We start from the raw sequence: 12,835 nt of genomic DNA on the forward strand, positions 1-12,835 counted from the left end.
TCTCCATTCAATCATGGTCATGATTATTTGTTTGTATAATGTATAGAAAAAAAGTAATTACCATTGTGCAAAGACCTTGACCAAAGCTACGTAGACCTCATCCCCTATGACCTTGTTTGTTTGTTTGTTTTATAAAACCAGATGATAATCATTGTGCAAAAATACTTTAAGCAAAGCTACATAGACCCCCATGCCCATGATTGCTTGTTTATTCATTTGTTTATTATTCTAGAAACAAGTAATTACCATAGTGAAAACAACCACAGCCAGTGGTACAGTGGTAGACTTTGTTCCTTCACACACATTATTTGCTTGTTTATTTGTTAAAAATGTACAATATCAGTTTACAGTTGTACAAACCACAACCAAAGCTACATTGACTTTGTTCATTCATGCCTATGATTAATTATTTGTTTGTTTATTTGTTATATAGGTTGACCCATAGGCTGCTTCTAGCGGTATGGCACCAAAGCAGTTGGCGATGTCACCATACCTCAGGAACATCTCTGAAGTACATACCGCGACGGGCCGTTCTTTATGTACCAGGCAACGACGAGCGCAAGCTTAGGAAGCTCATCTCGCTAGATGTGGACTGTGCTGTTCTGGACTGCGAGGATGGCGTTGCCCTTAATAAGAAGGTAGCCACCACAACTACAACGGTCATTAATCCTTCAGCACCTGACTCTGTGGCATGCAGAAACCAAATCATTTACTGCCCCTATTCAGCCAGGTGCTGGTTCTTAATCACATTGTATAAAGCTAGCCAAGCACCGTGCTTAAAACAAGCACATTTCCTTCCCATTATGTCGTGATAAAGGCAAGAAATGCCCCTCTATCACATTCACTTAAAACAAGGTGCCCACTTCACACAGGGAAAGCAGCAGGAAGTCGGCAGATGCAGCAGGTTAAAAGCATTCTCGACCCACCCACACAGCCAGCCAATTGGCCCTGTTTGCCTTGCCATGAAATTGTGATTGGAGCGTGGGATAAAGAGGGGCTGGGGGAAGAAGTCACCTAACAAAGGTTTTTAAGTCATGATAATAAAAATGATTGATATGGCCAGAGGCTATTCCTGATTGAGGGGGGGTGGGGGGTGGGGGGGGGGGGGGGGGGGGGAATCTCAGCTTGATTGACAACTGTGACCCCTTGAAAAAGGTGATGGAGCTCAGTGTTTTCCAAAAACACCCCCTTATTTCTCTCTCATTGCTAAATGGAGAAAGGTTTTCAAAGGAAAATGTCACAGAAGTGTCTAGTGATGCTTGAAAATAATACTAGCTTAACGTTTTTGTGTCTTTTGTGTCACTGAGGTGCCTTGGTAATGTCTTAATCGAGCCTTTGAAGGGTATTCACAGCAAACTGTGGGTTTCAGTGTCACATTTTTTTTGCCTTTTGATAGTTGGAAATGGTACCAAAATAGTGCTTCTAAAAGTGCAGCATTTCAGTTAACATAAAAAATCTTAAGTGCTACTTGCGTATTAGAAAAGACACAGAACAAATACAAAAAAAAGCTTTCTTTAATTAATTTCTTCACTCGTGTTCTGCCTGTATAGGATTATTCTACTGAACAATATTAAGGCCAGGTGATCTGAGAGGAGGAAAATAGCATTAGGAAAGGGCCTTGGTTCTCTCCCCAAGCAGAGCAGTCTTTTCTGTGCTAGCACATGTTCCTGTCAGGCTTGATAGAATTAACACTCTCTCTAGTCTCTTAGATAAAAATGCTAATAGCTCACCCTGAAAAATAACATTTGTACTGCGCAGAGTCCCGGCAAATAATCCTATTACTCCTCAGCTTTTTGATGGTATAAATCTGTCAAGGCTACAAGCGCTTACAGTCCTCAGTACAAGATGCAGTCAATTTTAAAGACCATATGCTAGCTTTAAAGAGTCTGGCACAGTACGCCGAAAGCTGTGATCCATTATTTATTTGCTAAGGCGCAAGTGAGTAATGTAAAAATGAGTTATTAACTCAATAAAAAAAAGCACCTCGCTCTGCAGCTCCCTCTCTTTCACTTCCCACTCGCTCGGCTGTTTTCCCCATCCTGGCAATTGGAAATCCATGGGGGTTTGTGTGTACCTATAGATAGACGTTTTATTTTTCCATGCCGCTAAATGACACTTCCTCCTGCAGCTCCATTGCACTCGTACGCCTGTGAGGAGAGAGAGAAAAGGAGAAAAAACAGAAACACTCAAAGTTCTCGCTCTGATAGAGCCATATGATGAAGGAATGATTCCATTACTTGCAGGATTCCAAAATACTCCATTGCTTACTGACATACACTTTTTTGTTTACAGTCCTTCTGTTTTGCGTGTGCCACTGAAAATCACAATATACTACACAATCCTATAGCTACCATTTTATGAAACTGTAAATCAAGTATATGCAAATATATACATGATTATGTGTACAGATGAAGTGTTCTGTAAACTGATAACCAAATCCTGAAATCTATATTCAGTAGAGGTGTAACTACACAAAATTCAGAGTTTGATTTAACTGTTGTTGGAACAAAAGCTCATACCTCCAAAATGGTAACGTTACAGGAAAAGGAAAAAAATTATTTTACATGTAAGTTAATGGAACCAGACTTTTTTCCATGTAATTTTGGCTCATTTTTGTTGGTCCATCCATCATAAAATGTACATACAAATTAAAGGACAATAGACATTTTCAAATTATGACAGAAACTGAAAAATTATGAAACAGGAGATACAAGGTTTTGTTCCAACCACAATGATTTGTTTTGATATGGTGGGGTCTCAGTATGATGCATTTTTTGATACAGTGAAAATAAGGAAAGTATGTGTGTGTTGTTTGTGCATTGGCTTTAGAGTTTGCACCATGCACTTAGCTTGCACTAGTGATGGTGCTGGATAGTATGACTTTATCACTGCTTAGTGTGTTGAATTAGGTCAAATTTATGTCACAGGATGCTTTTCTAAGCACATTGTAGATATCATCAGGACACAAACACTTCATAACTACATGTTTCATTAAAGAAAGCATAATTAGTCATGTTTAATATGATTTAATGAAGCGCATTATTTGTAATGTTGAGTATAAAGAAGATTTATAGTTTCTGACAGTATTTTTTTATGTGACACTTTACCATATTGTAACAATCAATTTGATCTATTTTTAATTCAGAAGTCAATGTTTAATACATTTTTGATGTTTTGTGTGTTAAAAATAAGGGTGCATCAGTACTGACACTGGAATTGGGTATCCATCCAGTGCCATGCTCATTTACTTGAACTCATAAAAATCCACCCAAACCAACATCTGATACCTGCCGATACCATGTGACATAAGCCTAGTGTACAGTGCCACACTAATGAACAAATGACTCAGGCTAGCAGTGAATGAGGGTCTGTTCATACAGATTTTGGAGGTCAGACACAAAGCTGGTGGCGACTTTAAATATTCTGCCTTGGTATATTCCCACCACAAATTTTAGCCTTTTTTCCACAGACAATTGCAACCACTTCCTCAATATGGGAGGAGAAAGGCCAGCAAAACAGAGGCACCATTTCCTATTTAAGTCTGTATATTTGTTTGTAAATATCTGATCTGTAACTGAGTGCCTGTGCTGCCTAGGATGGCTAACTGCTACCCAGGACAGCAGCGCTGATGGCTACACCTGTCTTCTCTCTCTCTCTCTCTCCGGGGGTGAGTTTGTTATCTGTGTGTGTTGTGCTAGAGGTGCCCTATACACCACCGCTCAGTGTGGGGCATTCCACCCGGCGGCCGACCCACTCCACGCTCCCCCCTCACCCAAACCCTGGAAGTTTGGAACTAATGAACTAACTGCTGAGCTGCTGCCACGCAGCTTGGTCCCAAACTATACTGTACTTCACACTCGATTTATTCTCCAGATGGCAAGACTACGCAGCCCTGCCGGGAGGGACCACCTCTTCCACTGGAGTGTGAAAGTGGACGGATGTTGTTTTCCTAGCCTATCTGATCAGCTCCGAGCTCCACAAAAATCCCCCTGCTCCACTGCCAGAGGCAGGATCCTCCAGCTCCAACGGTTTGGATGAGGCTTTAATGAGAGTGAGGCTGTTTGAAGGCACATCTCTGCCCTTTTTCTTTTTCTTTTTTTTTTTGGCCAAGATGCTGTGTCACTGGTCATCCAATCTGTTGGACCACAGGTGGCAGGGCTGATTTGTGGCTCCGCCTCTTTCTCTTTTCGTCCATGTCTTTTTCCTCTCTCTCACCGTCTCGATCTATTCATGCATTTCATCCACAATTGTCCCGTCCATCCTCCAGCCACAAATGTGCTCTTTGTAGCTACTGTTGCCAGGTTGGACAGGCTTTACAGTACATTGACCAGACATATAACCATTCAACAAAAAGAGGACCCATACATCATATTGTTAATAGTCACTACATAACATTGGCTTTGCAGTTCTACCCTTTGTAGGCTGATGCAAAAAAAGTTACTGTTTCCGATGATTTCTATGCTCTTTTCTGTTATCAAGCCAATGTCTGAATGCTGTTGTTTCATTTATTTGATATGTAAGGAACATGATCTAACAAAGTTAAAAATTCTGAGTTTTTAATTATTTTGTTACTTTTTCAAGCAAGAAAATGAATGAGAGTAAATGTCACACATTTGTTGTGCTTTTTCATCAAATTAAACAATCAAAAATGAGCACTTACCAGTGCGAAATCTGTATGCATATTTTATATAGTAATACAAACACGGTAGCGCACAGACAGATTAAGGTCTACATGCTTTAATTGATGAAATGCTTTTACTTTTGCCAGTGGCGACATGCACATGATGTTACTCCTTGATTTAAACACATGCATTTCTTTTTTTCTTTATTTATTTCTTTCTCTTTTCTTTCTTAATTTCTTTCTTTCTTTCTTTTTTAATTTCTTTCTTTTTTGGAGACCGGCTGCAAATAGCAACAGATTTTCCACCTTGCTGATGTATAATGCACTCTAAATATTTTCACAAAAACTGAGTTATTGAGTGTTGTTTGCAACAGTTTCTCTTTAGATTGAATGACATTTCCCTGAGCTTTTTTCTGAATCTCACAATGGTAGCTGCGAAAGAATGCATTTGTGGATGGATCATGGATATGTAAATCCCCCCACCTTTAAACAAACAACACAACCCAGGGGTTATTTCACAAAGCAGGACTGTTAGGACAGTTATCTGGTTAGGAGCTAAGGGAGGGATGTTCCTATTGGACAGTTCTTTCTTTTGGCTCAAGCAACAGGTCCTTCTGCTTGTTTTTGTAGGAGTCATCAATCAATACAACAATCCTTCTACATGATATCGATAAAGGTAGTAAGTTATCTGTGCTTTTTGATAACTTTGTAATAAAGTGAATAACTTAGAAAGCTGCACATAATCAGTTTAACTTTTTTTTCATGTCAGTTTGCCGTGGTTAGATAATGTTTATTGTGAATTCTATCAAACATTACACAAGCAAAGGAATGTAGGACACTAGACACAAAACAAAATATTTGAACAAAAACCAAATTTTGTCATAGAGATCATGCAAGGACATCAGTCTTGTAAGTAATTTTTAATTAGAAAGACATTTTTTGTGGTTGTGAAAAGTAGAGGATATAGTAGAAGAAATGATTCAGTAGAGGATATTCTAGCTTTGTTTAGTCCAGCAGTGGTTTCTTCCGGTAGTACAATTTCTGTAAGAATTTAGTCCAAAAACAAGTTAGTGTGAAGTTTTCATTTTTATCTATTTGCATTTTCCAGTGTTAAACCTGGTAAAGACTGTATGTCTGTTATGATTTGAAAGTTGAAAGGCAGAAATTATATTTTGAAATGGCTCAGATCAATTGAAATTTGAACTTTTTGTAAATCAAAGAGTGATAAACTAATGAGGTTTCTCTGCATTTGCTTCCCTGCAAAACAGCGTTTTGAAATATTGTTTTTTGTGATGTTGCAGAAACCAACATATTTATGTAGTCAAAATTACATGTTTTGTTGATTTTCTTAGTGAAAGTTAATTCATCCTCCACAGGGAACAGACTATTTTTGTAAAATTTTTCTACAATTACAGTTTAACTTAAAAAACAACAAAATATAAAAAATATGTTTGCCATTTCCTTATCACATGCCACATTGTGTCTTTATTTATTTATTTATTTATTTATTTCCCATGTATCAAACACAGCAAATGCTCTGTATAGGATATATTGACATATTTCCACTAAGAAAGTCAATTTAACTTCAAATCGCACACCAGGGGCGCCCAGACTGTTCAGTATACAATAGTTTAGTCCCGCCCATTCTTGCTAGAGTTATAAGGACCGTTTTAGCCAGGCTTGCTTTTTAAATAAGGCACAATATAGGACAGCCAATCAGAACCCTTTACATATGTCAGTCTTAAAGGCACAGGAACATAAACAGCATGTTTAATTCTTAAGGATAAAAATAGGTTTAAAATCATGAGCAAATTAATTTGGTGCATAAAGACATACAATTTGGTATATAAAGACATACAAATGTTGTAAATGGACCCTAGGAAAAAAATTATATGAAAAAAAGTGCACTGTTAGAAATTAAACGTGCTATGCAGGTACATATTTCATTCATCAAGGTACAAACAATGTAAGTGTACCCTCAAAGGTACAACAGTGGTTTTAAGGTCCAATGGTGTACCTTACATGAGTTTTTCCTAGTGGAAAAGTAGGTATTTGTACCTTTTCATAACCTAATGTTTTAAATCAGAGCATTAAAATAAAAAGCCTAGAGACCAGATGGGGTGTGTGGAGTCAGTACAGCTTAGAAAATATAATTTCAGTGGATTCTAGTACAGTTATGTTCCCTGACTAAAGGTACTGGGATGTACCCCTGAGGGTACCACCACAGTGACAAGAGGGGTACTGCCCCAGTGACCGTGTCATACCTTTTTTTTCTGAGAGTGTGGGGCATGGGCCTTTTAATTGACAACAACATGATTCTGGCTTCTGATTGGTGGCAATAAACTTTTGGACAACGTCTTTCTTCAGACGTTTACAGTTCTCAGCTATAGTAATTTTTTTAGATCTGTTGTATGAATAGATACAATGTTACTGGATTGAGTCTCAGTGACTTTTTTCATTAGACTGTTCTCTTTTTCAGCTTCTCCACATGCAGTGAATCCTGTTTGTATGAGTCTGGTTGCTTCTGTGGCAGTCCTGCTGGTGGCAGCAGAAGGATGGTTTGAGAAAGGAGTCGAATCACAGTCTTTATTTATCTTTTACACCTTCCTGCCTGTATTGCGTAGGATAACTCTGTTATTCTTTTACAATTGCTAATTCCCAGCCCTACACATTGAAGGGGGGAATCCATTTATGTTGTCTTTGGGTTACTCTGTAAGGCCAGTAGTGCGGTGTATGTCTTTCGTTTGTCGAATAAGACTTAATAATACACTATTATAGTCTTAGATTTCAGAGCAGCCTGATTTGAAAGTGTAATATTTTGGCTTCCTGTCAGTGTTTCAATTTTAGCATAATTTATGCAGCCAACTGTTATGTGATATAGAGCCTCGAAAAGCTCTGTATGGATTTAGTCTTAAGTTCAAAGAGCGGCTGCCTATGTGAGGGGCAGTGTTGGAGGTGTGAGTGGGTGAGTGGGTGGGTGGGTGGCTAGGGGTGTGTGAGAGAAGCAAGGGTGGTTGTAAAGGTGTGCTCCTGACCACACACTGCTGTATGAGGCCTGTTCTTCTCTCTGTAAGTGTGTTAGTTACTGCTGCACTGTAGTACTCTGGAGAGCAGGCCTGTGTCACTGAAGCAGAGGGTTCATGCTGTTCTCTTCGCAGCGCAACCCAACGCAGCACGGAGAAGGAACACAAACCACTCAGCTGCCAAGAAATACAAACGCAGATCCGAGGCACTCACCCAAAAAAATGGAGCCCCAGCTCCAATGAGCTCAGAAGGATTTGCTTTTGCCAGAAATGACCTGCCACTCACACAGAGGCGCATGTGTGTGCTCGCAACTGTGCATATGGGTGTTCATGTACAGAAGTATGCAAAAGTTTTAGACACAGAAAATTCTATTTTAAAATTATTTATTTGCTCAGAAAAACACTAATTTTCGAATAAATACAAATATTTGTGATTTTCTGTATAACCCCATTTCCAAAAAAAGTTGGGAAGCTGTGCAAAATGTAAATAAAAACAAAATTCAATTATGTGAAAATCATTTTAAACCCTATAATTTATTGAAAATAGTACAAAGGCACCAAATCAAATGTTGAACCTGCTAAATTTTATTGGTTTTATATTGTCCTGCTGAAATAATCAAGGAATTCCCTAAAAAAGACATCTGGATGGCAGCATATGCCTCCAAAACATGTATATATCGTTCAGCATTAATGGTGCCTGCACAGATGTAACCGTCACCCGTGCCATGTGCACTTATGAATACTGGCATTTGAACTGTGTACTGATAACAAGCTGAGTGATCTTTAGCCTGGAGAACACAGTGTCAGTGATTTTCAAAAAGAATTTCAAATGTTGATTTGTTGGACCTCAGAACTCTTTTCTACTTCACCTCAGTCCATTTAACATGAGCATGGGCCCAGAGAAGGTGGCATCATTCATGGATCATATTTATATATGGTTTGTTCTTTGTGTTTACAAGTTTAATTAGCATTTGTTTTCACAGACGGTGTTTTTCAGAAGTGTTCCTGAGCCCGTGGAGTGATTTTCACTACAGAATCATGTCCATTTTTAGTACACTGCTGCCTGAGGTTCCAACGATCGTGGCCAGCAAATACTGTTTTTTGGCCTTGTCCTCTGCATACAGAGATTTCTGCAGATTCTGTGAACCGTTTGGTGTTATTATGTACTGTAAATGATGAAAAGCAAACGTTCTTTTTGTTTTATGTTGAGAAATGTTATTCTTGATTTGTTGCATTATTTGATCATGCAGTCTTTCACAGAGTGGTGAACCCATCCTCGTTTTTACTTCTGAAAGATTCAGCCTCTCTGAGATGCTCTTTTTATACCCAATCATGTTATTGACCTGTTGCCAATTAACCAGCTTTTTTATGCATTACACAACTTTACCAGCCTTTTGTTACTTCCGTCCCACCTATTTGGAACATGTTTCTGGCATTAAATTCAAAATGGGCATTTATTAAAAAAATTTATATAAATAAAATTTCTCAGTTTCAACATTGATATATAGGATAAGTGTATATATAGCTATACTCCCACAATGGAGACATTTCACCTCTGCATTTTATCAATTCGTGCAGTGAAACACCACATACACACTAGTGAATGTACCCCCACACTAGGGGCCAGTGAGCACACTTGCTCAGAGCAGTGGGCAGCCCAGGGAACAGTTGGGGGTTAGGTGCCTTATTCAAGGGTACTTCAGTCACGTACTGTCAGCTCAGGGGATTGAACCAGTAACCTTCTGGTGTTAGGGCTGGTTCCCTAACCTCCAGCCCGTGACTGCCCCCACATGTTGTCTTTGAAACATTTTCAGTGAAACATAGGGTTTAAATGATTTGCACATCATTACATTTTGTTTTTATTTACATTTTTCGCAGTGGAGTCCAAAACTCCAAGAATACATTCAAAATCTGGTATTGTTTCCATTTTAACCTGTAATTTTTAGAAACTTAAAAATATTTAAAGCAAAGTTATACTAAGAAATACAAAGAAATTGTGAAATTCATATAGACATTTTTTACTTTTCACTTAAATTGTTATGCATGATATAATATCATTAGTGAAGAAAAAGTTCTCCTCGAGGAAGCCCAGTTTTAATTGTTTTCATCTAATACCAATAATATAAGTCAGGTGGGCAGGTGAAGGAATTTAACAAATCTATGTGATGGCTGGGGAAATCTAGGAGAAATCTGGGACCAAATCTGTGTTCTTCTAAAAAGCTCACAAGATATCATACTTGCTTGAAAACAAGACATTATTGTTAATTTATACTGCATTAATGTTTGTTTGCATTTGTTCTAATGATATAAGGTATTTCATTTGTCTTTATAGATGATTTTTAACTATTTGGTTAGGTGCTAAAGGCTTGTGTGTATGCATAAGTGTGGTACACAGGGGTCTGAAAGTAATAATGCATCTCAGTGCATTTCAGTGCAGTTGGTAGGTGGTGACTTCTTAAACTGTGTGAATTTTGTTGTGCCAGAATCAATTAAAGTTACTTACAGTAGTGTTTAATGATGTTTGTGCCGAAATAAACTGATTGGACTATTTACAGGTCTAAGTTCCTTCAGTCACATTTCTGTATTTAATGCATTTTCAAAAGTAATTCTATGTAACCCTTTAACACTGCATTAACATGATAAATTCACTCAATTTTTAAACTTTTAAAACATTCCTAATTCTAGTTTAACCCTCAAAACCCTCATAACTCTCTGTCATATTACAGTTTGAAGCCCAGCTGCTTAAACACTGCATGTTGCTATGATTGAATCTGTGATTGTAGTCCACGTTTAGTACCACTTTTAAACAATTTTTACAGCTATACCCTCCACAGTCTATGCTGGACAGTGCTCATGAGAGACCTGTGGATAAATCAGTGAGAAGTAAGCTAACGCTCTTGTTCCTCTCGAGAGCTCAAATGACTGGGCTTTTTATGAAGTCCCTCATAAATTCTAGGGTTTGTGATTTTTGGGTATTGAATTGTTAGAGAAACAGCCATTAAAAATGTTTTGTTGGAGCACTTTTATTGATCTGAGCTGAGGTTGATGTTAAGAACTGTGTAAAATGAAAACATATTAAATAATCAAAATCTTAAATAAATCGAATCTTGACCTGAGAATTGTACATTGTTCTGAATCTGAAAATATTTGTATCTTTACACCCCCTCTCCACTAATGTAACAAGCTACAGTTGGAGAGGAGTTGGATATGTGTATATGACATATATGCTCATTGGTTAGAGGCCACTATTGCTCTCAGTAGACATTAGTGATTAAAAATTGTAGCTGCGTATGGAAGTCATGTGTTTTTTATGTTCAGATTCATGTGAACCCTGCATTCACACAATGAAAGCAACGTTATTGTATTATGGAAAGTAATTAATATATTCTTAGAGACACTTATTGTGTTAACTCGCATAGCTGTAACAAAGTACACTGCTTTATTTATGAAAATGACAAATTGCAACTATGCTAAAATGTGCATTTCATTATTTTAATAGTTTAATAGGCCCTAAAATAGATTGATTGTGAGGTCGATCGTTGATCTGCAGTTAGTGTTGCATACCATTTCACTCCAAGTGTGTATTTTTCATCTGGGGGAACACTGGGCCAGCAGCGAGTGGTGGAGGGGGGGGTCTAGAGATGCAGTTATAGGACTACTGCAGTCATAACCACCTAATTGCTTAATGAGCAGAAATCCAGTGCTGGGGTTTGTGAAGGCTGGAGCATCATTGTCATTGTGTGTGTGTGTGTTCTAATGATTTTAGAAATGTCTGTCCTGGTGAGAGCTAGAGGTCAGGGCACGTTCACTGATCGTTCCGCTCTCTGCTGTGGTCTGCGGAACACTGCCACTTGTGGCTTCATTGAAAACAATGGAATATCAAGTTTGTCATCGTTCATATACCATGCATGTCAGTCCTCAGAGGCTAAAACGCTCTCCGGCAGAACCATGTCATGTATTACATTTCTGTGAGGGAGCTTTTTGAGGCATTAAACTATTTAGACGTCTGGTTCCCATCACTACCCCTATGACCACTCAGTGTTTTACGTTAAACCAACCTGCATGACGCTGCTGCACTCTGTACATTTCTCGCTGACTTGAAGCACAGACACTGGTAAATTGTTTTTTTTTTTTCATCTTTTATTTTTATGTTGTTCAGTTAGGTAGACATTTTAAACAATGAGTATATTATTCAAGTTCCAGGTGTTTCAGTTGAAAAGTGCTGTTTACGTTTGACGTTTTACAGTCATGTGAGAATTCGGCTGAAAATTATGTGGTAACTCACAGTAGACAGTTGGGTCCTAAAAATCATCAGGTCATATTATAAAGACATTTTCTGTGTTCAAAATGTAGTGGAATACTGGTTGTCCAGTGTGATGCTGCTCCTGAAGTGATGCACTGATTGAATCCATGTGAGTTGCTTATAGCTGCACTGGGAATTTTTAAAGGGGACAGTTGGTACAGGGAGCTCACTTTCCTTCCACTGTCACAGGGACTGGAACAGTGTGCAAGCCTCACATATCTCTGCAACCGTATGCTCATCTCCAGTGTTTGATGTCTATAATGTAGATGCATAGAAGGATATGCATGATGTCTTTGCTGCGAGGAAATGTTAACTTCCTGACTGAGTTCCCCCATCTAAGCCTGGTGGATGGTAGTAACCATTTAAATGTGATGTGTTTGTGGGGATTTATAAAAAGAGAGTATAAGCATATATGTCGTCTTTCTACCTTGAGTACAGGGCAGAACAAAACGAGGTTCAGAGAACCTCATCTGAGGATATTCTGAGGATATTTTTAGGAGGCCACAAGACTGACTCAAAGTGTCATGTTGCTTCATTCAGAAATATATATTTTATATTTAGTTAATATAGTTTGTGACTTTTTATTTCTGTAATTTTGCAAGCTATAATTCTTTTTAAAACTGTAAGCTCATCAAATACTGTATGGATCTTTGTAGTTATCTGTAGTGACTGCCTATATAGGAAAAAATTAGCTTGGGTTTTTTTAGAAAGATGATTGGGTTACAAGGTTCCTGTTGTGGCAGCAGCTGTGTGGGCAACCCTAATGGATTGAAAATGGATAGCAGTCCATTGCTAGCACTTGGCTTTTATATAGCTTTTAAAGGCCATCCAAGCTTCCATGAGTGTCTGCCACAGCTAGCTCATTTTAATTCGACTTCCATAATGTCA

At 38.2% G+C, this 12,835-nt stretch overlaps 1 protein-coding gene across 3 annotated transcripts in view; it reads left to right on the forward strand.

Moving 5' to 3' along the window:
* Nucleotides 1-12,835, forward strand: part of clybl (citrate lyase beta like) — a 100,153-nt gene that overhangs the window by 58,373 nt on the left and 28,945 nt on the right. For all 3 annotated transcript variants that reach the window (XR_005130349.1, XR_001857745.2, XM_017695178.2), the window contains exon 2: nt 434-638. Coding sequence is in view for 1 of the 3 variants with exons in the window: in XM_017695178.2 (XP_017550667.1) it covers nt 434-638 (205 nt within the window). In the remaining 2 variants the exon portion in view is untranslated. The remainder of the gene's footprint in view (nt 1-433; nt 639-12,835) is intronic.

Source organism: Pygocentrus nattereri, chromosome 6 (genome assembly GCF_015220715.1).
Source record: "Pygocentrus nattereri isolate fPygNat1 chromosome 6, fPygNat1.pri, whole genome shotgun sequence".
NCBI classification, from domain to species: Eukaryota; Metazoa; Chordata; class Actinopteri; order Characiformes; family Serrasalmidae; genus Pygocentrus; species Pygocentrus nattereri.